We start from the raw sequence: 27,867 nt of genomic DNA, 5'->3' as shown, positions 1-27,867 counted from the left end.
CACTGATCATCTCTGTCGTCTCTGCTGTGATGGCTGACTGCCCTCTGCTGTTCACTGAAGATTATTGGACTGTCATATTTTTACTTCTGATAAGTGAAGTGTCATGATTTGGTCTGTTTTTGTTTTGTATCTCAGAGTTTAGAGTTCTTTATTGTTTCAGTTTTCATTCTTCCCCGGTGCTCGTTTCCCTTCTGTGTTAATGTTTCCTAGTGTTGATGGTTTCATAGTTTAGTCTTCAGTGTTTCCTGTTATTTTGTCATTTCATATCCTTGTGTCCCTCTATGTTCTAGGGGTGTCTTGATGTTACACTCTTGAGTTTCTTTGTGTCTTCAGTGTTTCATGTATGCATGTTGTATGTTAGTTGTCAGTCTCCCTGTGATTCCTCGTGGCTACCTTTGTTACATTTTGATTTTGCCTTTTTGTTTAATTAAATCATTTTTCAGTTCTGCACCTGGGTCCTTCTCTTAGTTTTTCTCATTCCATGACATGAAGGATCTGAATACTTACTTTCACAGAGCAGACACAAAAGCTCTTCTGAGGTGCAGCTGGAAACATTTTAAGAAAGACATAGTCGACCTTTGTTTGTTTTTTATTGACTTGTAGTTTTTTTATTGTGGTCTCAAAAAGTCCAGCACACGTAAATGAAGCACACAGATACAATATCTAGAAGTTTACTTGAGGCTTTACTGCAGAACACAGAGTGCTGAACCAGTGACAATGAAAATATCTTCATGCAGATTGTGTCATCTTAAGAGGCAGTTTCAAAAGCAGAATTTACAGCAGCTTGTACTTTACTTCATCTACAGTATCGTCGGACACACTAGTCCTCGTAGCTCTAATACCACAAATCACTGATTTACTACCTTAAAAACAAACCGTGTTATTTTTTTATTTTTACGTTAGTGCAAAGCTGAACAAAAGCAGAGCAAATCAAAACGCAAGCAGGGAGATGGAACCAGCAGGTGACATTCACCGAACGGAAACATCTGCATAATACTGACAGAAAGCATCACTTCTAAACGGGGTCAAAGTTATAATACTCTTAAAAACACAATCAACAGTGCAAGCATGGCTGGGAAATCATTATCGTACATTTCCAGTTTGGTGATGAGAACATTTGTCCGAGCTGTCAGCATCACACACCGTTAATGTGAGCGCTAATGAATTTTTAAAAAATACAGCAGTCACCAGTTGAAGTGAGTAAACAAAGCTTTGAAGAAGAACACGTGTGTGAGTCACATTTGGGATTTTTTGTGAATTCATCATTCAGTGAAAATGAAAAAATGTGACTCAGAGCTGGGATGAAAATCAAACTGATGCTCCGTAGACCGTGACGATGATTTGACTTTTCTCTCTACTCATGTGGCGCTAATCTGAGCCGTCACATGATGATAAGCAGGAGAAAGAAATCTCAAGTCATAACTTATGATTTACATATTGTTATGTTGGGGGCATCCTTATATGTATAGAAATGGACGTAGAATCAGTGACGTCACCCATTGGTTTCTAAAGAGCTGTTTTGAAGCCAAATGTTGGTGGCCGCCATTGAGGAAATGCCGTCGTCACCTAACTTTTGGTCAATTAAGAAACAAAGAGGTGGAGTTAAAACAGGTCTTAAGCCTCATTGCAGACAGCGCCCACCTGTCAGTCAAATGTGCGCATCAAGGCTGTCGAAATGTTCAATACCAAAGATTGAGACGTGTTGGGACTGATGTTTCTTTTGCCGTCTCATAAACACAACACACAGCTTGTGTTGTGTTTATTTCTTTCACAAACAGACACAGGGCAGCAGAAGTGACAGCAGTGTACAGGAGTTTTCTTGCAATTTTTGGTTAAAAACAAAACAAAAATGTACCTAATATTTGCCGCCTAGAACTGCTAATATTGTTGCCGTGGTAACCAAACAGGTATTGATATAATTTCAATTCGACTAATATGGTGTCAAAGTTGAAAATACTGGTATTGTGACATCCCTGGGATGCATAACTCTTAGCCTTATTATCATCAAAGCAGGCGAGTTATAAAAATAAAATCCAAACAGTACAGTTAAAAAAAAAAAAAAGTTTTAGAGACCAACAACGTTTTTTTCTTGCCATACTGTGAACACGTTTATTTCTGTAAAAAATAGCTTTTTTAAATGGGACCTAATGGGGACTTACTCACTTTTGCAGCCACCTTCAAGTGGACACTAGAGGTACTGCAGTGAGGGATCATGGGAGTCGTTGTTTTTTTTATTTATTTTAAACCAGCACCGTTTCCATTCTGGATAAAGAAACAATAGTATGAAGAATTTAGTGGCAATTGAATATTTGAAAGACGTGGTCACAGTTTGAAGTTCTTTTCAGCGGGGGGCAATGACTGGACGATCAACGCCTCCCGTTTAAGAGTTCCAAATGATCCTTTTAGCTTTCTACTTTATCAGTTTGTGTCAACTGACTCATCCTCTATCTATTGGGTAATTCTACATTTAATGTCATATTATCTTATTTCTTTGTTGTTGCTTTTGGAGTAAAAAAAAAATGTGTAGCATTACTTGTTAAGAGTGCTGTATAAAGACTACATTCTCCATAAACTCCACCACAAACCTGTCAGTCGTCCTCATCCTTTGTCTTTGGATACACTGAGAAGGACGAACATATTTTCACTGCCGGCAAATTTCCTGCCAACCTTGGAGATTGTGAAACGCTGCGCACCGCCTGCCAGATACACAAGTGTTTACAGTAATTACACCGCTGTCTGGTTGTAAATTACCTCTATTAAACGCTTAACATGGCGGCGACAAATTGATAAGCATTCCAGCTCTGAGTTAAAAACAAACACAATCTGGCACGCACGGTGCAAATCCTTACTTTGAAAAAGAAAATGAATGTAAATTATTGCTTTGGCTGAAACAACGGTGGACACAGTGTCACATTCAATGGATTCAAAATAGAAGCAAACAATCGTGAACGTGAGCGAGTGGGAAACATTCAGAACTGAATCTTTGTGATGGTTTGAAATTTAAAGGCAAAAAAATAAAATGTTTGTAAACCTGTGAAGCATGTTCATTTTTTAAAATTTTAATTAGTCTGGTTTTAAACGAGCGTCAAGACATAAAAAGGCTTGTCAGAGTATTAACACTCAGTGTCAGGGCTCCTTTGGGATCCAAACGGGGAACAACACTGCTCAAACAAATCATTCATTGAGTGTAACTTCACAGTAAACGTCCTGACACACCAAGCAGACGGCAAAGAACTAGTCCTACTTTTGTCTTGGCCAAAAAGTTGTACTTGAACACACCGCAAAGACTACGGCCGACGACCAACCACCACGTACGTTCTGAGCATGTGTGAGAGGAAATAACTCTCCATGCCAGCAGGGGGCGGTAGTCCATTCATGATACGAGAAGACCATTTTCACACCGAGAATAATGTCTGATAAAAAGTAGAAAATGGCACCGGCGTTGTCAGCCCTTGGTCTTTTAGTGAACAAAGAAAATTGTAAAATGGCGCTTTCCTAGTCTTCTGACTACTCAAAGCGCTTTTACACCGCATGTCACACCTACACATTCACACACTGATGGTAGAGGTCGCTATGTAGTGAGTCCATCAGAAGTAACTAATCCTATTCATACACCGCCACAGAAGCAGCGGGAGCAATTCGGGGTTAAGTGTCTTGCCCAAGGACACATCAGACATGTTGCTCAGCTAGGGATCGAACCCTCTACTTTCCGGTTGAGAGACGACGACTGTACCAACTGAGAAAAAAAGATACTACAAGATACTACAGCGGCATGATCAAGGGGCTTTCCTGAAGCTGTGTCGAGAGCTGGAGAGAAATGAAACCTCCAAACAGCCAATCAGAGAGAGCCTTCTCATCGACCATTTCAACATTTCCAATCGTCCAAATAAAGGTCGATGGGTAGCACCGGAGTCAGACACGCTGGGGTGACGACCGCTCACTGACGGCCGACGATCTCCTTGGTGTGTCAGAGACTTTAAACTATTTTTTTGAACTCGTATGAACATCAATTCACAGGTTTACAAAACACACATTTAATCTTACAAGACTCAAACCGCTGCTGCGATTGTAAGCTCTCCACATTCGATACATTTGGCAAAGAGAAGTCTCGAGAGTTAACCTCACAATAGAACGGTACAATCTATAGTAATGACCTAATACAGACAGAGTTAAGAAATGAACTGGTCCAGAATATTGTTTCATCACTTTTGATTGAATCTGCGCCAGAAACATTTCTTTTTCATGCTCCAACAAATCACATTAAATATCTGTAGCTCTTCATTTGGAATACAAAATATTATCTTATTTTTAACACATATTTCGGACTTTAAGGTCACGACGCTGCAATCTAAGACGGGATTTATTTTTTGGCTGAGAAAGTAAATTTTGGTTTTGTTGTGAGAAGATAAAACTGAGGTGTAACGGCTGTGATACAATCGTCATGAATCATTAAAGCAAACGGTAAAGATGAGCGTGTGACGGTGTGGTGCGGCCTCCTCATGCACAGCTACAATCGCTATGGTCGTCTCTGATGCTGGTGGTCTGACGCTGCAGTGAGGGCGCAGAGGCAGTGTGTGTATAAGTGTGTGTGTGTGTGTGTGTGTGTGTGTGTGTGGGGCTGTATGAGCTTTTGGCAGTGACGCAACATGACGTTAGCTGAGCACGAGAACGGAGCAGAGTCTCCCCAGACGTGAGGGTAAAGGGGTTTTCTGATTTTTTTAATGGCCTACCAGACACCCGAGGGGAGACTCTGTGAGGGTGTGAGGGAGGGGGGGCAGGTGTTTAAAGGTTGACCAGGTGGAGGTCGGAGGCGGAGAAGTGGGGGCACAGAGCCATGTCCGGGTTCTTCAGCTGCCGCAGGATCCTCCGGTGGAACTTGGAGCGGACCCGGCTGAACTCCATGATGTCGCTGGGATCCTCCTCGATCCAGAAGCGGTGGAACTCCTGCATCAGGTAACCTGCAACGAGGAAAAAAAAAAATGAAAAGTTCATCCTACATGTTGACGATTACTTTAAAGGCTTTAGATGTGATTTTTTTGATCCAGCAGATGTCGCCCTTGAGCACCAGCATGAAACCAAAACAACTCACGCTGCATTGTTGTGTTAGCATGCTAATGCTAGCGATCTTTATTATGCTGGTATCTTCACACTGCATGTAAATTTACCTGAAATGAGCGTGATCTAGAAACACAGTTAAGCAGTGAGTACAGTATGTTATTCTTCTTTTCTCTAGTCCCTCAATTAAACAACTTTTATACACGAGGGGGAGGAGTCAGCCGGCCGTCCGGGCGATGTAAACAAAGTGAAGATAGGACTCTGAAAACATCACAGACAGTGGGACTCGGGTGTTACACCCATTGTAGACAGTCATGACTCACAGAGTTATTTTCAGAGGATATACTTGATTTATATTACATGTAAGTGTGAAAAAGTTGTGTTCTTTTTGTCTGTGCTTCTGGCAAACAGGACACAACTAAACAGTTTGACTGCAGAGCTCAAACTGGATCTGGACTGGGACTCAGGGACTCAAGTCTTGTAATCATGTATGATCTTGTTCTTCTCTTTTACTTCTTTACGTCTTATTGTTTGATAGTTTGTATCCTGTACTGTTTTTGGGCTTTTAATGGAGAGCTAGGACAGTGCATCGAGCTGGAAATCAGGGAGAGAGAGAGAGTGAGGAATGACATGCGGGAAAGGAAACACAGGCTGGATTCGAACCTGGGCCGCCCGCTTGGAGGACTACAGCCTCCATACATGGGGCGCGCACACAAACCACTGTTCTGTCTTTTACTGTTGTGCTTGTTTGGTTCTGCAGCATCCTGACTTTTTCACTCTTGGTCCTGTGGCTCAGTGGTAGGGGTTAGGTCGAGGTAAACCCCTAATTTGGTCGGCGGCGTTTGAACGTGTATGAATGGGCTCGTTTAATAACAGATGGACACTTCACATGGCAGCTGATGGATACAAATCAACTGAACTCACAGAAGGTCTGCTGGAAGTGCAGCAGGCTCGGCATCTCTGGGGCCACGTTGTACAGGTGGGTCTTCAGAGCGCCGCTCACCAGCAGAGAGTAGGTCAGGTCTGTGATGTTGATGCCCACAATGGCAAAAGAGAATCTAGAGGAAGCAAACGGACAAAAACAGAAACATGTTTTGCTTTGGGAATTTTTTTTTTTTACTGACTATAAGAAGATCATTTTACGTTTGTCTGAGCTACAGAGGCTTTTGTGTGAGTGTGTGTGTTTTTAGAGTCCTTGGTCCTTATCAGCACAGATACAGACGTGGCAGAACACACACACACACATACACACACACACACACACACACACACACACACACACACACACACACACACACACAGTCTCTCCTGCTGCTGCATACACACACTCAACGACTACATCACAACTCAGAGCCTCTCTGCTGTTCAAACTGCTCCATATCCATATTGAGGCCAAAACTAACAGGAGCTCCAGCAGCAGTAGCCCAGTTTCTCCTCAACACACACACACACACACACACACACACACACACACACACACACACACACATACACACACACACACACACGCATGCTATCAGACAGAACATGTGCAGACTCTTACCCAATAGCCTTGTCGAGGTTCTTCTGTTCCCATTCAGGCTTGTTTATCTCACTGTGGAGGACAAACACTTCATAAAAAACAAAACTGAGCGAGACAAAAGGAGCCTTCAAAATAAAATTACATGGCCCTTTCTTTTCTCTTTTGCACTCATAGCAAAAAACAAATACCATAACTCCTAAACAGAGTCTAAAAGTACTTGAATGTAAATGATTTCAGTTCACTTTGCCGCTTGTGCCACTTCTTTTGTGTCTGTTTTAGACACATTCATAATGTAAATATTGCTTTATCTTGTTTATATCCTATTATTGTAGCCCTACTTGGTATTTATTACTTATTTTATGATCTCTATTCTATTTTATTTCCACCGAATTTCCCTCAGGGATTAAAAAAGTATTTCTGATTCTGATTCTGATGACAACGATCATTAAGTTAGAGTTAATTTCTGTTGAATCAAAGTCTTTAAATATGAAGTCAAGGTGCATTCTCCAGAGGTTTGACACCATATGTTTTAAAACAATACAATTGCCATTATTTTAAATAATCGATAAATGGAAATGGTGCTCAGAGCAGCTTTTAATGCATGAAACGACTTTGCATGACACATCGAGCGCACAGGAAAAAAAAAAGCAGTGAATGCAGTGAAAAGAATGAAAGTGAGTACCTTTGCTTTCTGTGCGTGCTCCTACAGTGCGTGTGAGAGTCAGAGAGGAGGGGATGGGAAGAGAGAGAGAGAGAGAGGTGGAGGCGGTGGGGGGTGAAGGAGAAAAGAAGAAGAAGAATCTTCATTGGTGAAATGAGACGCCGATGACAAACAATACAAGCAGCAGGAGTCAATAAAAGATAAAGCAGTGGATGATATCAAGCTGTTGCAATGAGTATAGTAAAGAAGAATGTGTTAGGAGCAGAGAGTCGGGTGACTGAGTGCAGTTTAAAGATGTGGAGAGATGCACCACGAGTCTGGGAGAAAGATTGTCTCGGGTAACTGGTTTTATCTTGGACTTCAGAAGTGAAGCAGCAAATCAATAAACTGCTTCATGTTGTTTCACTTTTAATTATCAGTAGAAGAGTGATCTGATGCACTTTGCTAATTTGCAATTTGTAGGAATGTAACGATACTGTCATGATTTGGTCTGTTTTAGTTCTGTTTAGATGTATTTATCTCTTAGTTCTCAGTCTTCCCTGGTGTTTGTTTCCCTTGTGTGTTTTCTAGTTCAGTCTTTAGTGTTTCCTGTGTTATTCTGTATCCTCGTGTCCCTCTATGTTCTACTCTGTATTGTTGTTGTTTCTTTAGTTCTCTGTGATTTGTGTTCCTTGATTCATGTTGTAGTTCTCCTCGTGTTTCTTGTCTTGTATTTATTCCTGCCTCTGTGTGTTTACCTCCAGTGTTGATTACCCTCATTGTCTTCACCTGTGTCATTAGTCTCACCTGTGTCTGATTACCCCTGTGTCTATTTAGTCTCTGTGTTCCTTCCCTCGTGTTGTTAATTCATTGTTGTAAGTTGCCAGTGATGATTGTTGGTGTGTCAGTGTTTCCCAGTTTAGACATTTTGATAGAAAGTTTTAGTTTTTGCCTTTTTTGTTTAAATACTGTTTCTATTTATTCATTCTGCACTTGGGTCCAGTTCCTGATATTCCACACCCGTGACAGATACCTTACAATACAATTAGAAATTGCTTCAGATTTGGACCATTTTAAAACAATTTGACACAACCATACACTCAGCGGCCACTTTATTAGGTACGGCTGTTCAACTGCTTGTTTTTGCAAATATCTAATCAGCTGATCACATGGCAGCAACTCAATGCATTTAGGGCATGTAGACATGGCCAAGACGATCTGCTGAAGTTCAAACCGAGCACCAGAGTGAGGAAGAAAGGTGATTTAAGTGACTTTGAACATGGCATGGTTGTTGGTACGGGAGAGACGGGATGGTTTTAGTATTTCAATAACTGCTAATCTACAAACGCACAACCATCTCAAGGGTTTACAGAGAATAGTGAGAAAAAGAGAAAATATCCAGTGAGCGTCAGTTCTCTGGGTTGAAACCAGAGGTCAGTGTGCAGATGTTTTTATTGCAATTGTTTAAAATACTATAAATTGTGACTTTGGACGTACATATCATTTTTAATCCTTGAAGAGTTAAGATATGTGTTGTTATTAAAAAAACAAACTGAAAAACTGTAACCTCCACCATAACTCATGATTTATTAAAACTGCATTATAATAATAATGAATAATATGTCCATGATAACAAACAGTGCAATAATCTTGAAAATGTGTATATATTCCATCTGACTCTTATTTCTTGTACCTATTATTGATATCTTACTTACTTATTTTTATATTTATATTTCTACTGTTATATTGTATCTTTTGGAGCAACTGTAACGATCGAATTTCCGTCTGGGATTAATAAAGTACTTCTGATACTGATTCTGATCTTGTGTTACTTAAAAGTCGATGTGATAAGTGCAGAAAGAAGGGGGCAATAAATGCTCTTCAGTCGTGTGTGTGTGCACAAAAACTTCAGGCCACCCCTGCACAAGTCAAGCCCCCCAGTTGGGCCACTCCCCCCCCCCCCCCCCCCCCCGTCCATAAAGTCTGGACACGCCGCCTTGCACTTGAGTCCCAGTGCTCACCCAGAGAGACTTTCTACCCAAACACTTGGTGCATTTCTTCAGTTTGATCATGCTTCGGTAAAAATGTGAGAAAAATGGGGGCTGCCATACTTGTGCTTTGGTTGCAGAGAGTCGTGAAGCATCTGCAGAGCGGTGGCCTTGTCATGCTCTGCAAAATACCTGCAAAGAAAAAAATGAGAAATTAGGAAAACGCAAAGCCCTACAACTGTGACTGTAGGAGTAATCCTTTATATATAATCAAATCTATTTATGTGGCACTGCAAGGTTATGAATCTGTGCATTAATAACTTAAAGTTTTCAAAAACAGTGTGCATGCAAAACTACAAAATGTAACCATTCATCTCTCCTGTCTCATTAAAGTGTTAAAATGTCTGGCTGTTCTTTATATTGTAAACTATAATGGATATTTAACAGGACGTGTGAAGTGACTGAGCACTCACAGCAGGTTGTGCAGACCCAGCAGGCCCATGCCTCGGAAATCAGTCTTGGGATCGCTGCCTTGGAAACCAATTTCACACCACTGTTTGGAGATGCGGCTGGTGAGAGGAGTGTCAGGACGCAGCTCCTTCCAGAGCTGCAACACAGAAAAAACACAGCACAGTATAGTACAAGAGATTCAAAACTAAGAACTGAGGCTTGAATGCTAAAATGATCTAACAGATAGAGGACTCTATTTATTCATTTATATTTACTTCTATTAATATTATTAATATTTTAGTTATTATATCTCTCTTTTTTTTACTCATGAAGCTCAAACTGCTGTTGAATCCCACTTCTACCACTTTCTCCTCCTAGTTATCTTCAAACCTTCATTCTTCATTCAAACAAACAAACAGGGCCCTTCAACACCCTCAACATACAAAGTTGATAAACGTTATTATTACTCCCTGCTTGCTTGTTTTGTCTCTGTCTATGCTGTGCATTGTGTCGTCGTGTCTCCTACGTACTATTGCTCATGTCCCTCACTCGTCTTATATTGTTCTGCATCACCTAATAAAAAATTAATTAATTAAATAAAATTAGATAAAATTTAATAAAATGTAATAAATTAAAATGTAATTTAATTTAATTTAATTTAATTTAATTTAATTTAATTTAATTTAATTAAAATAAAATAAAATAAAATAAAATAAAATAAAATGAAATGAAATGAAATGAAATAAAATGAAATTAGAATAAAATAAAATGATTTAACATCCTCTTCATAATATAACATCTAGATCCAGAGCTTTCTGTGTATTTTCATATTTAAATCCAGACCAAGGGGAAGGATTAATAATGATAATAATAATAATTATTATTTTTTATTTATTTATTTATTTTTATTTAATAAATTTGTTTAAATGAAGAGAGAAAAACAAGAGGATCAAAACAAATTGACAATCAATATGACGGAGCAGCAGATAAACAGCTAAAAGCTTTAATTAAAGGATACATCATTAAAACGATAAGCTACACTGTGGCGCCAGATAGCCTGGTGGTTATGCTGCTCGCCCCGGAGGCTTAAGTCCTCATCGCAGCGAAGGGTTCAGATCTCAGTTCTCTCTCCTCCCAACGTTTCCTGTCTCTCTTCAGCTGTTCCTCTCCAATAAATGTGAAAAAGCCACAGCTAACTGTTTATTTACCTTCATCAGCATTTTCTCGTTCTCAGGGTTTTCACAGTCGTACGGTTCCCTGCGCAGCTTCTCCACCTCGGCCACCAGACTCCTGTAGCCCACGATCTGCAGCAGGCTGGCCTGAAGGGAGATGCCCAGCCTGTGGGGGAAACACACAGGGAGAGGACAAGCTGTTTGCATGTGTGTGTATTAATCAGCCTTTAATCAGAGGCATTTATCTGCTTAGTTTACAAGAATACATTATTTATTTATTATTTACCCTCTGTCACATCTCACAGCTAGACTGAGGAGTGTTGACAGTCTGTGAAAGTCTCTAATTCACCAGCAACACCCCTCGACATGAGTGATAAAGCAACATAAAATGTGATATGAAATGTGGGCGTCTCACTGTGGGTTGGTGTCAGGGTTAATCCTCTTCAAGGCCATGATGTTGTCGATGGTTTTCTCCACTTTATCCGGGTGGACGCTGAGGGAAGACTGAAGCAGCTGGAAGGAGACGAGTGCAGAAAACAAACAAGGACAAGTGGGAATTCAGGGAAACAGATACAATGAAACAATAAACCTTGAAGCTATATTGGGCAAATAGTCAACTCGTTCTTTTTATTTAGAGACCCGTACCTCATTCTTGGAGTATCTCAGGGAGGACTCTGCAAAGAGAAGGTTGAAAATGTAAGGCGAATGCATACAGCTACATTTAAAACATGGGGCTTTAAGATCTTTCAAAATGTTACAAATATTTAGATTTGGAGTTTAAGCTGTCGAAATATGCTCGAGGTGTCCGAGTCATCTCCCTGAGGCCCTTAAGCTAAATCCAGGTGGTCAGAAAACTATGACTGAAAACCAATGACTGCCGTTTAACGCAAGGAAACTAATAATTAAATTTAATCACAAATATGCTCTTAATTTGAAACTGTCAACACTATAATAGTAGTTAATATGTAGATAATATTCTGAAGATGAATGAGACTGAAAAAATGCAACACTATATTTAAACTAAAAAAAACTCTGTGAGCTGGAGCAGTGATTTTCTGTTCTTCTGTTTTCCATTTGGTTATTTCTTGTCTGTTGGTTTTTGGTTAATCTGTTCCCATTATTTTGTTGTTGTTTTGTCCAAAAACTGAATTTGTTTTGGCCAACAAGTCCAACATCATACAGTGATTGATGAAAACATTTGTATTTTTCTGTGAATAATGCACAAAAATAAGAAAAAGTGTTTAACTTCTTCCTATCCCTTTTGAACATGAACTATATTATTTGAGTTATTTATTTGTTGCTATGGATGCTGAGGATCCAGTTTTTTTTTCCTTTTTATTTTGTGTTTGTATTATCTTAACATGTTCAATAAATTGACCAATTGAAAAAAATAAAAAGGCCAATGTAAAAAACTTTTTTTGGTTGTAAAAACGTTGAGAAGAAAGAAATCGTGCACACTGCTCTCGCTCTGCATCACCAATTTATTACAAAAATCGGAACATTTTGGTCCCAAACAATCGTTTCAGGACAGAAACAAATCGATTAGCCAGCCAGAGTTTGTGCAGGATGTTTTTCTTTTCAATATGAGGGTTTTATGTCCTACACACCGACTTTATGAGATGTGCAAACCTCCTTTTCAAACAGTTCTTTAAGTCACTTCATAAACTAAATAAAATGTAATATGTTTGAAATCATGTCAGGCAGTGTGCGGCTCTACCTATCTTGAGGGTCCTGCGGGCTCCGTGCTTGTTGTTGTAGCAGATCCGCTGCAGCTCGCAGCGTCCCGTGAACTTCCTGGCGACAAACTTGAGGCCCCGCCACAAAAGTTTACAGTAGAGGAAGACGAAGAACTGGGTGACCACTCTGGAGAGGAGAGGACGGGACGGATTAGACAGATTTCATGTGTGTGTGTGGCACTTATCTAAGATTCTTTGGTTTGTGGTGTTTAAAGGTGAGAACCACAGAGTGTAAATATTTATGTTTGAAGCCTGAGTGAAGTCAGCCATCTGTTCCTGCAGAGGGCGCCGGAGGCTCATCAGCAGCAGACGCCATGCTGGAAATCCTGTCTCAGTCTAACTTTCAGTCAACCTGACGACAGGCTGAGAGCTGAGGCGGGTTTTAAGCCTCCATTCCTTCGCGCCCACCTGTCAATCATGTCAGCTACAGGCCTAACTATGGATAACACTTATCTTTATGAAATCAAATCACCTGTAGAGTGTGTGCCAGTGATGACAATAACTAATCAGACCTCTTTTGTTTATTGTACCAGGCTGTAAACATGTTTATTTATGCTGTAAAAACTGCTTTTTTTTATGTGACTTCCTGTGTTCCTGGAGCCAGCCTCTAGTGGACACTCGACGAACTGCAGGATTTCTGCACTTCCTCATTGGCATTTTTCAGCACCAGAGGTTGAAGCATGAAGTGTGAGTTTCTAATTTCCTGTCCTTCTTATGGTGTTTTATTTTCACTTCTGAGACCTTTAAGGTGGTGTTGCTAAATCATCAGTGTCGAGATACAAAAATACTCGACACTTAATCAAAGAATAAAGAAGAAGATCTGAAGGAAAGAGACGATCGTGGTGAGCTATTTTTACAGCTGACACTGAGAATGAAAATGAAGACTGAGTGTCTTGGGGAATGCAAAGTGACCCATTATGAAAGTACTGAAAGATTTCCAGCCTTGACTCTGCACACATGTAGAAACCTGAAAATCACCTGGTTCAACGCCCCCTGTATGTTTAACATCCAGGACAGAACATAGTGTGTGCAGCATGTCAGAAATACTGCTGCATTTTTTTTCTTGCACAGAAATGTGAATGTAGGACCCATTCCTCATGTTTTCTCAGAGCCAATATTGGTACTCTGCACTCTGAATAACCTACAAACCTCCCGCTGTGTTTGTTTTCCAGGAAATGGAGTTTACAACCTTCCTCGTGCAGAAAACAAATCCTCCTGATTCTGAGCGATCACGGGCTTAACATCATCTTCAATGTCAACAAAAAAGAGAGAGAAAGGTATGCGTGGAGCCTGGCTGATTAATTCCTCCTGCTATAGGCCCCCGGGATGAGAGTGGCATGTTAAACAGCTCGTATGGACGCTCTGTCATTTCCTTCACCTTCAAGGAAGTGAGCGCCGAGGCAGAGCGATGAAAGCAGGATTTAGTCTGAAACAAAGCAGGTTGGATACAAAGAGAAGGTGACAATGAACCTGCAGCCTCCTTTTTTAAGGGACACTTCTTCAAATGCTTCACATTTAATTTACCTCTGATTATTTTCTGCTTTTAGGTCATTTTATCTGTGGATTGTTTGTCTCACAGCAGGATAATGGAGGAGGAATTCAATTATTTTCCACATCCTATTTACAAAGAAGCAATAGTTGAATGATTATATGTGTTTGTTCTTTTAATGCGCCTGCAATCATTGCATTAATAATTAAGGGGAAGCTCGACGTCCTTGTGAGAATAAACACAGATTTAAAATGAAACGATATGCTGTAGTAGTGGATCTTTGTCCCCTAAAATCAACGATAAGGACTAAATGGAAGATCAGAACTCAAACATGGATTAAAAGATAAACTGACTCAAGAATCAGAAATCACAGCAGATGCGACCAAAGCCTGTCCCACACTAAAAGATTTTAAAATCTAAATAGATTTTTAAGTGTGAGAGACTCCACACACACTCAAAATAACCATAGATTTAAACGTTTAGTTCCTTTAGAGCGGTGGATTTCAAATGCAAATCAGAAAGCACAGTTTATAAATCAATTTCCACAGATTGCAAAACTTTTGGAAAAGTTTTAGGAAATCGATTCACCGCATTGCAAATCCTTGCGGACTGATATGCAAACCCTGAGTACTAGGGTTGTAATTGAGCACACTAACCGAGAACAAGACATACCCCAGACCAGAGTGCTCCAAGACCGAGACAACATCAAGACCAAGACCATAAATATCCAATATATTGGAGTGGAATGCGGGTGCCTACATGACCCGTTCTTCTGATTGGCTCGTTTCTTAAAGTCCCTCAAGCTTTTACTGAACTCGGTAAATCTGCATTTTCTTTTGATGCCCCATATTGGTGGAACGCCCTCCAGCAAACTCTAAGGATCGGAGTTCTTCCCTCTCTTCCAGAGTTTCCACTTTGTTTCAAATTGTAACTGTTTTAAATGATCTCAGTGGTTTTTGTCACTGACTCTGAGTGTTTGATGTGTTTTTGCTTGTTTTACTGTGCTTGTAATCTCGACGGCGTTGGAAATGAGGGAAACCTCAGTGTCTTTTCGAGAATAAATAAAGGTTTGAAATATCAATGAAAAAAATCTTCATCTTGTGAGCAGGGGGCGTGTCACTCGGAAGGTTGCAGTCGTAACCGGTTGATAAAAATCTAATTATGAATGAATGGCAGTCTTTTGTTCTTTTATAAAGTCCTGTTTTTTCTTCTAATCGCAGTGATGACGTGGAGAATAGAAGTGGAGTTCCCCCAGTCTGAGACCGAGGCAGGGCCCAGTAAAAATGTTTTGGATTCCAAGATGAGACCTTCAAAAAGTGGTCTTGAGACCGATTTAGAGTACTACAACAGCTTTTTTATTTTTTCATAACTCAGCCTTCGGGGGCTCCCTGAAAAATTCTGTTTTAAAAATCACAAAATCACATCGGCAGCAAGCAGCTGCAAGAAACCAAAAAAGAACAGCAATTTAAGTTTTGTAAAAAGTTTGTGAGGAGAGCAACGATGGTCACAGCATACCACACACTAAATGATTCATTCACAAACAACCAGAGTCCAGACTCTCAAAACTGGAAATCTCTGGCAGTCAAGTCGAACGTGGCTTCAGAGGAAGGTAAAATAAATAAACAGAGCAGAGAACAATTTGAGATAAATCTTGAACTGCTTGTGAGTGAAAATTCATGTAGAAAAATGTAAAACTATTCATAAAGACGCCGAGATGCCGTACATGTCACAGTGCAAACTGGGGGTGAGTAAATAAAGATTTTCTGCGGTTGTTGTGCTTCCATCTCCAGCTATCATCACACTTCCCTCCACAGGACGGGTTATGATATCATAAATATTAATCATGTTTAATATTTACTATATGAAATCTGGGCGGCTCTAACCTCCTCAACGATCACTCTCACACCTCAAACCAGATGAAAATCATACAGGATAATCTGCAGAACCATTAATAAATCAGGACTTTGTTTAGGATTGCAGGAACCGTATGATGTCGTAATTATTTTCAGTTTGGGAAATATATCCAAAGAAAGTTTTATGGCCTCAATATCTGCATTTCATAGAAGACTTAACTATATGGCTTTAGTGGACATTTGCACTGAATGCACTCAGAGCTTCAAATTTTGATCGAGTTTATCAAATGCAAGATGGTGTTGATAACAGCAAACAAACTTTAGCACTCAGAGATTAAAAGTCTGTAGCGCCTATTATGTAATTCAATTCAAATTCAAATTCAAATTCAAATAACTTTATTTATCCGTACTTCATTTGTGTAAAAGAGCATCAGTGCGCATACAGCTAGAAACAAAAACAACAACAGAAACACACGCATGCAAGTGGTTCTATTAAAAGCGTGATAAATAGGTCATAAATAATTGTTATAAGCGGTTAAAAGAGTGGTGTTAAAAAATAAATAAGAAATAGATCATTTGTTGGATGTGGGAGCAAAGCTTGACATGGCTCGATTAGTCCGGAAAGTGAGAGATCTGTATCTCTTCATCTGTTTCCTGAACCCACTATACCCACAATGTGTTTATGTTACTTCTTCTCATAAGTAAGAAATGTTTGTTCATGCCAACAACAACAAGCAGACTCTTTAATGTGAGGTGTTTAGTAGTGAAACACTAAATCACAGCAGTTTCTCTTTAAATCCTTCTGAATCGCTCTGATCAGCCAAAGACCATTAAAGACGCTACATGACTCACTTTTACAACAGTAAACTATTACCACTTTAATTTCTAGCACATTACTATAATTACCCTAAACAGGCAGAGCCATCTGTGAAAAAGGGATTTGGCAGACTGTACTGGGCTCCGCTGTTCATTAAACGTAGATTTAAACGAAAGTCTCGCAGACAAAAAACAAAAAGGAGCAAAAAGTCAGCTTTTAAAAACGTGTTCGAACAGATTTAGTATTTTAGAGGGCAGGAAACACTGGGCGCTCATGGGAAATGTGGGGGGAGAGAGAGAGTGGGGAATGACAGCCACAGGACGGATTCAAACCCGGGCTGCACGCCTGGAGGACAACGGCCTCCGCACCTGTGGCACCCACAAACTGTTACGCTACAGGTGCCCCAAAAGATGAACTATTCAGTGGACTTTTGACAGTATTGGATGTGCAGTGTGATAAATAATTTACAGTATATATGTTTAAAAATGAATGTACAAGTACCAACAGCACACTGAATTGAATGATAAAGGTATCTTACTATCTGATCAGACATTCAGGAACATGCTATGTTGAAGTGCTGGCTTCTCTGACAACAATGCAGCAGCCAGTATGTCCTCCTTCTAACTTTAGATTCTGCTCCTGAATGCTCTGGATTTGCTTGGACCAGAGAAGGTAGGCGCTTTTAAGACCCCCCCACACACGGCCGTTTTGGACCCTCCTCGGTTTGCCAGATATGAGAGCAGTTGGAAGCGGGTCAAGAGAAGTGGTTCAGATAGAAGTGATTGTACCCGACCTAAAAAGCCTCTGCATGTTTCTAATAAGCTCCACGAGCAGAAACGTGCTCAAACTAGGATCAATATTGGAGATGCTTTTGAAAAATGGAGAGAGGTTAGAACACAGAAAGGTTTACAGACCCATGCAGAGCTGGATAAACACTGAAGCTTCAGAGTCCACCACATGGTGACCTGAGTGAGCATCCACTCTAGAGAGGAGGAGGGGGGGACAGCTCTCTACAATGTTTAGAATTTGGACTGCAGTACCCATTTTGAACACTAGGTGTCAGAGTTACATACTGCTCCTTTAAACTTTCTGTCTACCTTAAACTGAATGATATTAAGGACAATAAATGTATACATTATATTGCTGACATTTATTCTTTCTGCTTATATTTCTTTAACACATTTGAACACCTGATATTATCACTTATTAGTGAAGGATGAAACCAATAACAAGCATCAGTAACAAAGATAAAAGCCTCCCGAGCATTGCATTCTTATATAACATGTCAGATGTATCCAGCCCTCACACAGAAATATCCAGAAAGCTGCAGATCTATTAATAGAGACATCAGGGGGAACCACTTCCTTTACTTCCTTTCCATAATTAAAAGGCCTTTTTTACCCACTCAAACCAATTCACACCTCAACATAACCACTTCCTGCCCACACTGTAGCTAACCTAATCGATTAGGAAACGCTTCAGTGGGGAGATCTGGGAATAATAGCCTACATGGTGCGTTGAATTATGTATAAACAAGGCAGTTCAGTACCATGCACAAAAAAAGATAAACACTAGAAAGAGAGGCTCTGGTTTGAATTCCTCCAAATGCAAATGAAGCCCTGCATGAAGTGCATACATTGAGTTTATTTACCTCAGAAAATGCTTCATCTTGGCTGCTGTCCTCCCTCACGTGTTTTCAGAGCTGTTTCAGTGCAGTGATCACCTGGGAAAAAAAAGAAGGACGGGATGAGGTGTTTGCAGGAGGACCGGATCAGATCAGGCCCCGCAGCTCCGGAGCTGTCCGCGGTGCTTAGCGACGAAGGCGGCGTGCAGTCTGCGGGCTTTACCTATCCTGTACCCGGCATGCAGCTGCATCTATTCGGCGTAATAACACACAAATATACCTGCACACCTATTCTCAGAGCATGCGTACGCGTATTCCCCACTTCAAAGAGTCGTAATCCTGCAAAATGAGGCTCTTAATGCTCCATCGATTAGCACAAGCAACCTGCATAATCTGCGGGCAATGCAACGTCGCCTTTTCACGCAACACAAGCGACACAATCGATGCAATCATCATGGGCAATAATTCCTTCTCTTACCGGTTTTGGAGTAATTTCAGTGCGGGAACAAAGATGGGGGTGCAGCGTTTAAGTCCTCTTCACTCGGCTCCAGTCGTCAGCTCTTCCTCCATGATGATGATGATGATGATGATGATGACAGTCACTGCGCGTCTAAAAGCTACAGCGCAGCAATGCAGTGCAGAATACTAATCAATGGATCCATTTAGAGAGCATTTGTCTCCCAAATGAAAACCTCTGCATGAACAATGTTGGTTTTTTATATAGCAGTAGCCTACATCAGGGGTTTTGCTTACACTCGTTTTTATTTACTAAAACATATCAAGCTATCCAGGTCATTGGCATTTCAGTTCACGCTGCTTAAAATGTTAATGTGGACAGAAATATGTTCCCTGCAGGGGAGATGCTAAGAGTTTCAAAAATTAAGTGAAAACAATGCTACCAGTTTTTTTTAATACATGCACTAACCTTTTTAGCCACTTGGGGGCAGTGTAAGTAAATAAATTATAAATTATAAAAGGCTAGTTACTAACTAAGTAAAAACAATACAAATTAATCACAGTACCTAACGCTACTATGAGGAGTTTCATGTAGTTATGAAACAGGCAGCCTGAAATAAATAAAGATGTTTCTATATGATGAACAGAAGTATCAGCAGCAAGACTGAACATTTGTTTAGTAATGCTTGTAACCACTGCCTCCACAAAGTGAGTGAGGACCTGAGGGGAGAGAGGAGGCGTGTCTCTGGAGAGAGGAGGCGTGGCCAAACAGCAGTTTGTTTTGGTTTCATGCTGGTGCTCAAGGGCGACATCTACTGGATCAAAACTTCAAAGGCTTTATATGTGATTTTTTGATCCAGCAGATGTCGCCCTTGAGCACCAGCATGAAACCAAAACAACTCGCGCTGCATTGTTGTGTTAGCATGCTAATGCTAGCGATCTTTATTATGCTGGTATCTTCACACTGCATGTAAATTTACCTGAAATGAGCGTGATCTAGAAACACAGTTAAGCAGTGAGTACAGTATGTTATTCTTCTTTTCTCTAGTCCCTCAATTAAACAACTTTTATACACGAGGGGAGGAGTCAGCCGGCCGTCCCGACGATGTAAACAAAGTGAAGATAGGACTCTGAAAACTCTGAAAACATCACAGACAGTGGGACTCGGGTGTTACACCCATTGTAGACAGTCATGACTCACAGAGTTATTTTCAGAGGATATACTTGATTTATATTATATTTCAGTGTGAAAAATCACATATAAAGAATTTAAAACTGATAATTTATTACACGGATATGCCGTCAAACGAGTGTGAAAGGATGTAGAAAAAATGAGCATATAAAAATGTCTTTAATATAAAATAGGTAAAACTCTGTCTGCATGTCACATGCTGTACATTTTGGCAACACAAGGTAAACAAAAACATGATTGACAGTAAACTTGACAGATTACCAAATGACGATTGTAACAGCATCAAAGGCAACAAAAGTGAATTGTGATTGGACCGTGTTCACCTCAAAACATTATTATTTTTTTTTAAAAGAAGTTTAAAAAAAGACATCGCTGACAGAAAACAGTTCAGACTAATTTAAAGCAGCCATAATGGTGCATTGTTTAAGTTCAACACAATGTAAGTGCAGTAACAGATGATTTTTGTAAAATATCCATGAAGAAATATCTTTAAAAGTAACCTCATGTAAAAAGGAATGGAAAGTTATTTATAAATAATCAAAAGCAGCTGCGTTTTCTGTGATTATGAAAACGCTAAAAACCAACCATGAGTACTTCAGTAACATTGTAATGACCTCCTCTTACAGCAGAAAGACCTTCCTCCCCCCCTCGGTCAGTGTCAGTCACATGGCAGCCACAGCCGTGACCGTCTCAGTCCTCTGATATTCTCCGTTCAGGGACAGCAGATGGCTTGACGTGGCGTCGGCGGGCGGGTCTCCATTTTCACTGGAGCCGGAGTCCGGGAGCGCCGAGTACGTGGGAACAGCGTTGAACATGATGAAGCCCATGGTGATGATGACGAAAGAGATGATGTACAGGGTAGAAAACTGAAGAGGAGAGAAGAGACGTCACAACAGCTCCCATTCTCAGGAAGTGAAAATCAAATATTCAAACTTGACAAACTGGCCGGGAAAAAGCTTAAAGAAGCTTACAGTGGGTCTTAAATAAACATGGTGAGGATGAAGGATTACACACTTTTCCATGTTACAAATTAAGAAATGGATTAAGACACACAAAAATGTTGATTACGCAGCGAAGCTTTTGTCCTTCTTCTAAGAACCTGACGTTTTAATATGTTGCACATTTCTCTAAATCTCCCCGTGAGTTCTGTGACTGAAAACAACAAGTCCATTCAGTGACCAGAATCAGCATGCTGATGACATCCGTTAAAGTGCGTTTTGCACTTTCATGTGGACGAAGATGTTTTTGAGAACTTGGAGTGTGTGAACAAATTATTATTTTTTTTTTTTAAAACGCGCTTACCACAGCACCACCGTGCAGCCTCAGTCTTCATCTAAAGCAACAAGAACATAATAACTATTTGCATACTCATATTTATTTATTTATATTTATTCATTTATAAATACTCTTAATCCCATTTTGCATACTGGATACTTTTGCACACTAGAGGTTAATTAACATTTTAGTATATCTTATATTTATAACCTCAAAGTGTTAGTTTTAGTCAAGTTTTTAAAAACCTGATCTTAGTGTTTATGTGTCTAAATGGTATTTGTTAGTTTATTTTTGTTTACTTTGTTTTCTGTGTGGTGTCTTGAATGTGATTGCAGTTGCTGCTGTGACGATGTGATTACCTGCAAAGGATTAATAACGTACCTATCTATCTATCTATCTATCTATCTATCTATCTATCTATATCATGGTGCTTTCTTTACTGTTTAAACTTTCTGCAAAGTAACCCCTTACTAATGATCGACTATATCACTTCCTACAGCACAATATGACCTGAGTCCTGCGGTGAAGAGACAAAGACACAGCTGTTAAAAGTTTGGTGTTTTGGTGCAAATGTAGTCAACGGCACTTTAAGCACATTTTAAAGGGGACATATAAAAAAATCCATTTCTTCAGTGTTTGTGAACATATATGTGTGTAACCTGAGTGTCTACTGACCCACAACATGTGAAATAAACCCATCCAGTCCTTTGTTTGTGGTCTGCATAAGTCTTACAACACAGAGAGAAATGCTCTGTTTCAAATGTGCTCTCCTTGTGATGTCACAGTGGGATTCTGGTAAAAAAAAATCCCCTCCCCTCCCCTGGTATCTCCACCCATGGACTCCACCCCCAGCCTAGAACAAAACTTTTGTGCAGGTCCGCCATTTTTATTCTTGCTACAGAGGAGTGATGTCTACTGGGAAAACTCAGGAGGGGGTCATTACATTTAAAGAGACACACACACCAAAACGGAGCGTTCTGAGAGAGCTGGTTTATACAGGGTCACATACCTCCTCTGGTGCTTGATTCATGTTATATTTTGACCAAAGCACAGGACAGATGTTTCATTTAGACCACAGGGGACTGTTTGAAAAGGTGGAGGAGGGGGGAGAATATGTCCTCTTTAAAGCCCATAAACATTAGCTTGTTTTATTAGCATTAGTTTTGCATTGATACTCACTATGTAGTGAAAGAGGAAGATCCCGCAGAAGAGGCTGAAGAGGTCAGCGGTGAGCATGGAGAGGTTGACGGCAGTAGCGCTGGTCATCTTCACCACCACAGGCATGAAGCTGTACAGAGCGTACATGCACAGCGCGTACAGCGCAAACAGCATCGCTGCAGAACACAAAGACTGGACTTTAGAGGGTTTTTTACCTCCTCTAATTTAAAAATGACAGAAGCATAACTTACAAATGTGAAGGTCCCACTGTATCGCTGCTACGGCTTTACTTTCAAGTACAACTCTGCAATGACAGGAAAGTTAGCATGGTCAGAAAAACACCTTTCATCAAGCTCCCCTCATCCTTAAAAACACAAACAATGCTTTTTGTATCACAAACAGAATATAACACATGAAGGATTAAAACATGAACCCACAGCTGTATGCCACTGATGACCGTCCCAAACAGCCCCATCATGCCCAGAAACTCGACCCGGCTCAAGTTCTTCACCGTGTACTCCTGACACACGTTGGATACGGCATAAAGGACCGCGCTGAGCAGGACCAAACCATCTCCCAGCACCACGTCACTCCCTGCACAGACAGAGCAGCATTTATACTTTAAATCGGCTTTTTAGACATTTTCTATATTAATAATTGATGTGAAAACGTCTGGAGAAGGGGCAAAATGTTTCACAAAGAGAGAGGGGAAAAACAACACAGTATTTAGGGGACACTTCTTACACGAGTGGGAGAAGAAGAAGAAGAAGTTGTACAGAAAAGAAGAAGAGATGAAGGGTTTGAGTTTAATACACAGGTAAGATGAAAAGTGTCCTTACTGGATCCCTGGTCTCTGCCTGCCAGGATGTCGGCTCCCACCATGGCCCCCACCCCCAACAAACACACGCCCACAGCTAAAAAGTGGACCAGCCTGTAGCGGGTCTTCAACAAGAACCAGGACAGTAACATCAGCACGGGGATCACAAAACAGTCGAGCAGCTGGAAAACACAAATAAAACACAATGAATTACTGAATCACACACAAGATATTATCGGTTCCTTAAAAAGCTTTAAAAAATCATTTAAAGACAAAAAACACTAATGCCCATTTAGTCCAACCTGTGAGGCGTTACTCTCTGCTGTGATACTAAAATAAAAAAATCCAGTTTTAGAGTGTTTTTTGCCTTTATTAGAAAAGACAGCTGAGAGACAGGAAATTGAATAATACGTTTAATTATCTTAGTCTGCATTTGTCTTTTAAAATGACAAAGAGGTTAATTTAGACATTTATAAACCATATCTTAAATAAAATGGAACTGGTCCTCGTTCTGTCAGTGTGTAAAGTAACAACCATCACTGTTGTTTCTTACCTGTATACTGGTCAGCGTGGTGAACTGGTAGGCCTTCACGACTGCATAGTTTGCCTCCACATCTGCCAAACCCATCACCAAATACTTCCACCACTTGGTTTTTAAAATCTCTATGATGTTCCTTTCACCTGTAGAAACACAAACGTTTGATTTATAGCAGAAATGTAGAAATTTAAGAACATAATATAACCGTCAGTGTGTTGATTTGCATTTTCATTTGTGTCAGTTCTCCTCTCTCTTCTGACTCCAAGACAAAAAAATCCTGGAGCAACTTGTTGATGAGAAATATTTATCTTTCTTCTGTTGTGCAACATTTTACTCACAAATAAATCAGAAATCAAGTCTGTCCTGTGTAAATGTGTCTCTGAGTCATGACTGTCTACAATGAATGAGAAGCTCGAGTCCCGCTGGCTGTGTTGTTGTCAGAGCCGTGTTTACATCATGTTTACATCATGTTTACATCATGTTTACATCATGTTTACATGGACGGGACGGCCTTGTGTATAAAGATGTTTTAGTCGAGGACTAGAGAAAAGAAGAAGATACTCCCATATATGTGCACTGCACTCTCCTTGGATTTATTTTAAGGGGGGGAGTAAGAAGAGGAGAAAATAATTGAACTAATCTTATTATTATTGTTATTTTATTTAGTGTATAATTTTTACTCTATTATTATTTATGTTATTATTTCTTGTCTGTTTTGTTGATTTTGCACCAATGTAACTCTTATTATTTTATTATTTTATTTGTATTGATTTTAATTGTTGAGTCTTTTGGTGGAATTGTCATTGTGGGGGTGGAGTGGCAGGGGGGGGGGGGGGGGTTGGATGAATTGATTAACAGGAAACTTGTAGGATTTCAGTGTATTGTTGACAATTCTGTCCACAGCCTGTGCTCGACTCCTTCGTGTGAGCTGGGGGGTTTCAGGTATTTTTCTAAACTGATAGTTGGACACTTTAACAATCAATAATCAATGAATCATTAATAATTAGATTAACATTAGTAAACAGAAAACACTCTCTTGGGTGACCACTTCTTCCTTAAGTAAAAATAACAGCAGTTTTTCTGAGTTGCAAAAGTGAAGGACGCCCTCTGTTGGTGTAAAATGGTATCTAATGAGATTGTGGGTTAATGAAATTTACAGTGATTAACAGTGATTATTCGATTAATGGATTAATCTTTAATATATCTAGTGCGAACGCAAGAGGAGGGGGGTGAGAGGTTGTCACTAGAGCGGAGGCTTCAGTATCAATCAATCAATCAAGCTTTATTTAAATAGCAACGATTCAAAGTGCTTTACAGCGACTGAGAAACATGACAAATTGTTTTGGTTTCATGCTGGCGCTGAAGGCCACATCTACTGGATCAAAAAGTCGCACATTCCCTCTTTAACAACAACCAGGAGCTCAGACGTGCTGACCTTTGCGGAAGCAGAGGATGGTGGTGTAGACGAGCAGCAGCAGGGCGTAGTTGAGGAAGCTCTGCAGCATGGGTGTCTCCACCTTGGCGTCGGCCAGGTACTGACAGCTCACCGCTGTCCCACAGATCAGCAGGGACAACACCTGGCCCATCACTATGGTCTTCAGCAGACTCCTGCAGAGCCAGCAGGAACAGTGCATCAATGACAGAGCTGGAAACCTACATGACCTCATATATATATATATATATGAAGCAAAACGACTGATTCGACTCTTAATGAGGCTCATGGAAGAGCAATAAGAGCCTAAAGGAAGAGCTTGTTTTATAAATTAATCTACATTCCAAAACCTAAACACAACCAAGTGGATAAAGTGGATTTTCCAACACTGGATACTAAAACGCATGATGGTGTTTTCTCAGAATACGTTTTCACAACCTCAATCTCTAAAAACATTTAGGCAGCGAAAAAGGTAAAAAGAAAGCATGAACGATGTTATTGTTTACACGCATCCTTCTTCTAATGAGTAATTTAAATGATCAACTACGTCTTTAACTAGAACGCCAGATAACGTGCCGCTCACCATGTGCAGACATCCCTCAGGTTGTAACTGTGCAAACCACAAGCGAGCCTCCATTTCGCACACGGTCTGTCCTCCTCGAGCCCCTCCATGGTCTCTGACTGATACACCTCCAATGAAAAAAAAAAGAAAAGAAAAGAAAGCATGAGAGAATTAGTGTCTTTAGGGCTTAATGTCTTCATCAGATTACCCGAGAGAACAAGGCGCCAAATCTCCACAGGAATGTGATGTAACACATGTGGCTATGACGATTAACAACCCACAACTGTTTGAACATTTTTTATCAGTAATAACCGAAAATAAAACGTCAGATTCTGAATCTGCTTTATCGTCTGATCTGCAATTTCACTTCAATAGACTTTCCTCTCTATGACGTGAGTATCATTTGATTTCAATTTTGATTCTGAACATGTAACATAAGACAAAGGGGAACATAAAAAAAACAGACAGAAAATAAATAATAAATACAAACAGAGTAAATATTAATTCAGAAAAAATTGTCGGACTAAGTTATTTAAGTGACATGTCGGATAAGGAGTGGGAAGAAGTAAAAGCAAATTAAACCCCCCTCCATAATCCCATCGTCTCTTTAGCTATAGCTTCCTATTTGTAACATCATTAGATATTTTTTAAATTTGTATATTTATATTACAACTGACAAGTTCTATATTTATATGACCTACAGAAAATAAAAGAAAACAGCAACATGTAAACAATAATCCCTTCAGACACTTTGTGAATGTCAAAACCGTCTTCCACTTTGTAACCATAAACATGAATATACACAAAAAAAAAACTAAATAAAGACAACAGTGCAGAGGTGAGCAGTGCAAAAGATGCTGAAAAAAAAGTGACAATTAATTGTGTAACAGATGAGGTTCAAAGTTATTCTAAAGTTTTGACATTAAGGTAAGCTTGATGAAAGTTGGAGAAGTGCACAGATTTGGTGGTATATGTTCATAACTCTTAAGAAAGTCTACCTCTTGAGAAACTAGCTGTTTAGCTCCAAACAGTGTCCAGGGATCCATGATTTCCTTTGAATAAAGCTTTTGTATTCAGTTCAGAAAGTAAAGCATAGAATTGTTTCACTTTCACCACCAAATCTACATAATTTAAAACACAATATAACGTGCAATATATTTATCTGTATAGTATTTTTACTCATAGTTTTTCTTTTTATATCTGCACCTTATTTTTATTTTTTATATGTAAATACATGCTGCTGTTTTTATCCTGCACTACAACGAGCCAAATGCAACGAAATTTGGTTCTTATGAATGAATGACAATAAAGAAAGTCTAAGTCTAATGCACCTTTAAATAATCTGACACTCACACATATAGTAGAATATATTTATTACCATAGTTTGGACAGTTTAAAGCATACCTTGTGGGGCCTCAGGCGAACTTGCTCGGTCATGTGGTGAATTAGGCTCAGACTAGATCCACGTCCTTTCCAGTTATCTCATTTACAGAGAGTGTTTATACTGCAGGCGGTGACGCTGTGCGTAAAACCAGGAAGCACGTTTCCAAAAGTTGTGCCATAATAAGCCAAAGTTAGGGCATTTGATCTACCCCGAAATTAAAAACAGCACCTATATTAATGTACAAGGTGTTGAGATATGTTAAAGTTGATCATTTGAAGTTGTTTAAAGGTCAGAAACGTTAAATTGCCTTTTTTTCCAATGAGGTTTGGTCTACTCGTGAGTGACAGCGTCCTTCATCAGGGTTTCCTTAAACTGCAAATGAAATATCTACTCTAATGATTTATGAATTATGAATAAGTACTTACCTTTTGTTCCTCTGTCATGGCAGGTGTCAGGAAAACCTCCAAAAGACGTCAAAACTCATATTGACAAAATGCCTCCGCACACGCGGGGCAACTACTTCTGACGAGTGAGTCAATCTAACCTCGTGCTATCTAGGACCCGCCCTCCTGCTGGGCTGCGATTGGTCGAGGAAGAAAACAGAGTGACGTCTGAACCGCGCAGTCAAACCTGATGTGGTGCTGATGAGAATCAAACGGGTTTTTAACCTTTACTCGCTGACAGAGGTGCAGAGTAAACACATTTTG

At 39.9% G+C, this 27,867-nt stretch overlaps 2 protein-coding genes across 2 annotated transcripts; both read right to left on the bottom strand.

The window, feature by feature from the left end:
* Positions 1-573: 573 nt before the first annotated feature.
* On the bottom strand, positions 574-18,980 carry elmod1 (ELMO/CED-12 domain containing 1). Its single transcript, XM_020655805.2, has 11 exons — positions 18,825-18,980; positions 18,374-18,445; positions 12,545-12,690; positions 11,473-11,501; positions 11,243-11,340; positions 10,864-10,993; positions 9,679-9,812; positions 9,329-9,397; positions 6,599-6,649; positions 5,980-6,113; positions 574-4,958 (listed from the first exon to the last, which is right to left on the bottom strand). Exons 2-11 carry the CDS (start codon positions 18,388-18,390, stop codon positions 4,783-4,785), a joined length of 984 nt encoding a protein of 327 aa, XP_020511461.1. The 5' UTR covers positions 18,391-18,445; positions 18,825-18,980; the 3' UTR covers positions 574-4,782.
* Positions 18,981-20,134: 1,154 nt separating this feature from the next.
* Positions 20,135-27,517, bottom strand: LOC110000516 (solute carrier family 35 member F2). Its single transcript, XM_029281614.2, has 9 exons — positions 27,181-27,517; positions 25,798-25,904; positions 25,218-25,390; positions 23,798-23,925; positions 23,267-23,426; positions 22,865-23,021; positions 22,679-22,731; positions 22,449-22,603; positions 20,135-20,860 (listed from the first exon to the last, which is right to left on the bottom strand). The coding sequence occupies exons 1-9, from the start codon at positions 27,211-27,213 to the stop codon at positions 20,657-20,659; spliced, it is 1,170 nt and encodes a 389-aa protein (XP_029137447.2). The 5' UTR covers positions 27,214-27,517; the 3' UTR covers positions 20,135-20,656.
* Positions 27,518-27,867: the final 350 nt, after the last annotated feature.

This window comes from Labrus bergylta, chromosome 14, assembly GCF_963930695.1.
Source record: "Labrus bergylta chromosome 14, fLabBer1.1, whole genome shotgun sequence".
NCBI classification, from domain to species: Eukaryota; Metazoa; Chordata; class Actinopteri; order Labriformes; family Labridae; genus Labrus; species Labrus bergylta.
The sequence above is the reverse complement of the archived record's forward strand: the minus strand, read 5'-3'. Positions and strand labels throughout refer to the sequence as shown.

Coding starts and splice junctions, on each gene's coding strand:
- elmod1 (XM_020655805.2), bottom strand. Junction 11,502..12,544: donor CCGCAGGACCCTCAAGATAG/GTAGAGCCGCAC, acceptor TTCTCTTTGCAG/AGTCCTCCCTGAGATACTCC. Junction 6,650..9,328: donor TCTCTGCAACCAAAGCACAA/GTATGGCAGCCC, acceptor TGTCCTCCACAG/TGAGATAAACAAGCCTGAAT.
- LOC110000516 (XM_029281614.2), bottom strand. CDS start 27,213: ATGACCGAGCAAGTTCGCCTGAGGCCCCACAAG. Junction 23,926..25,217: donor CATCCTCTGCTTCCGCAAAG/GTCAGCACGTCT, acceptor GTGTTTCTACAG/GTGAAAGGAACATCATAGAG. Junction 22,604..22,678: donor ACAGTGGGACCTTCACATTT/GTAAGTTATGCT, acceptor TGTGTTCTGCAG/CGATGCTGTTTGCGCTGTAC.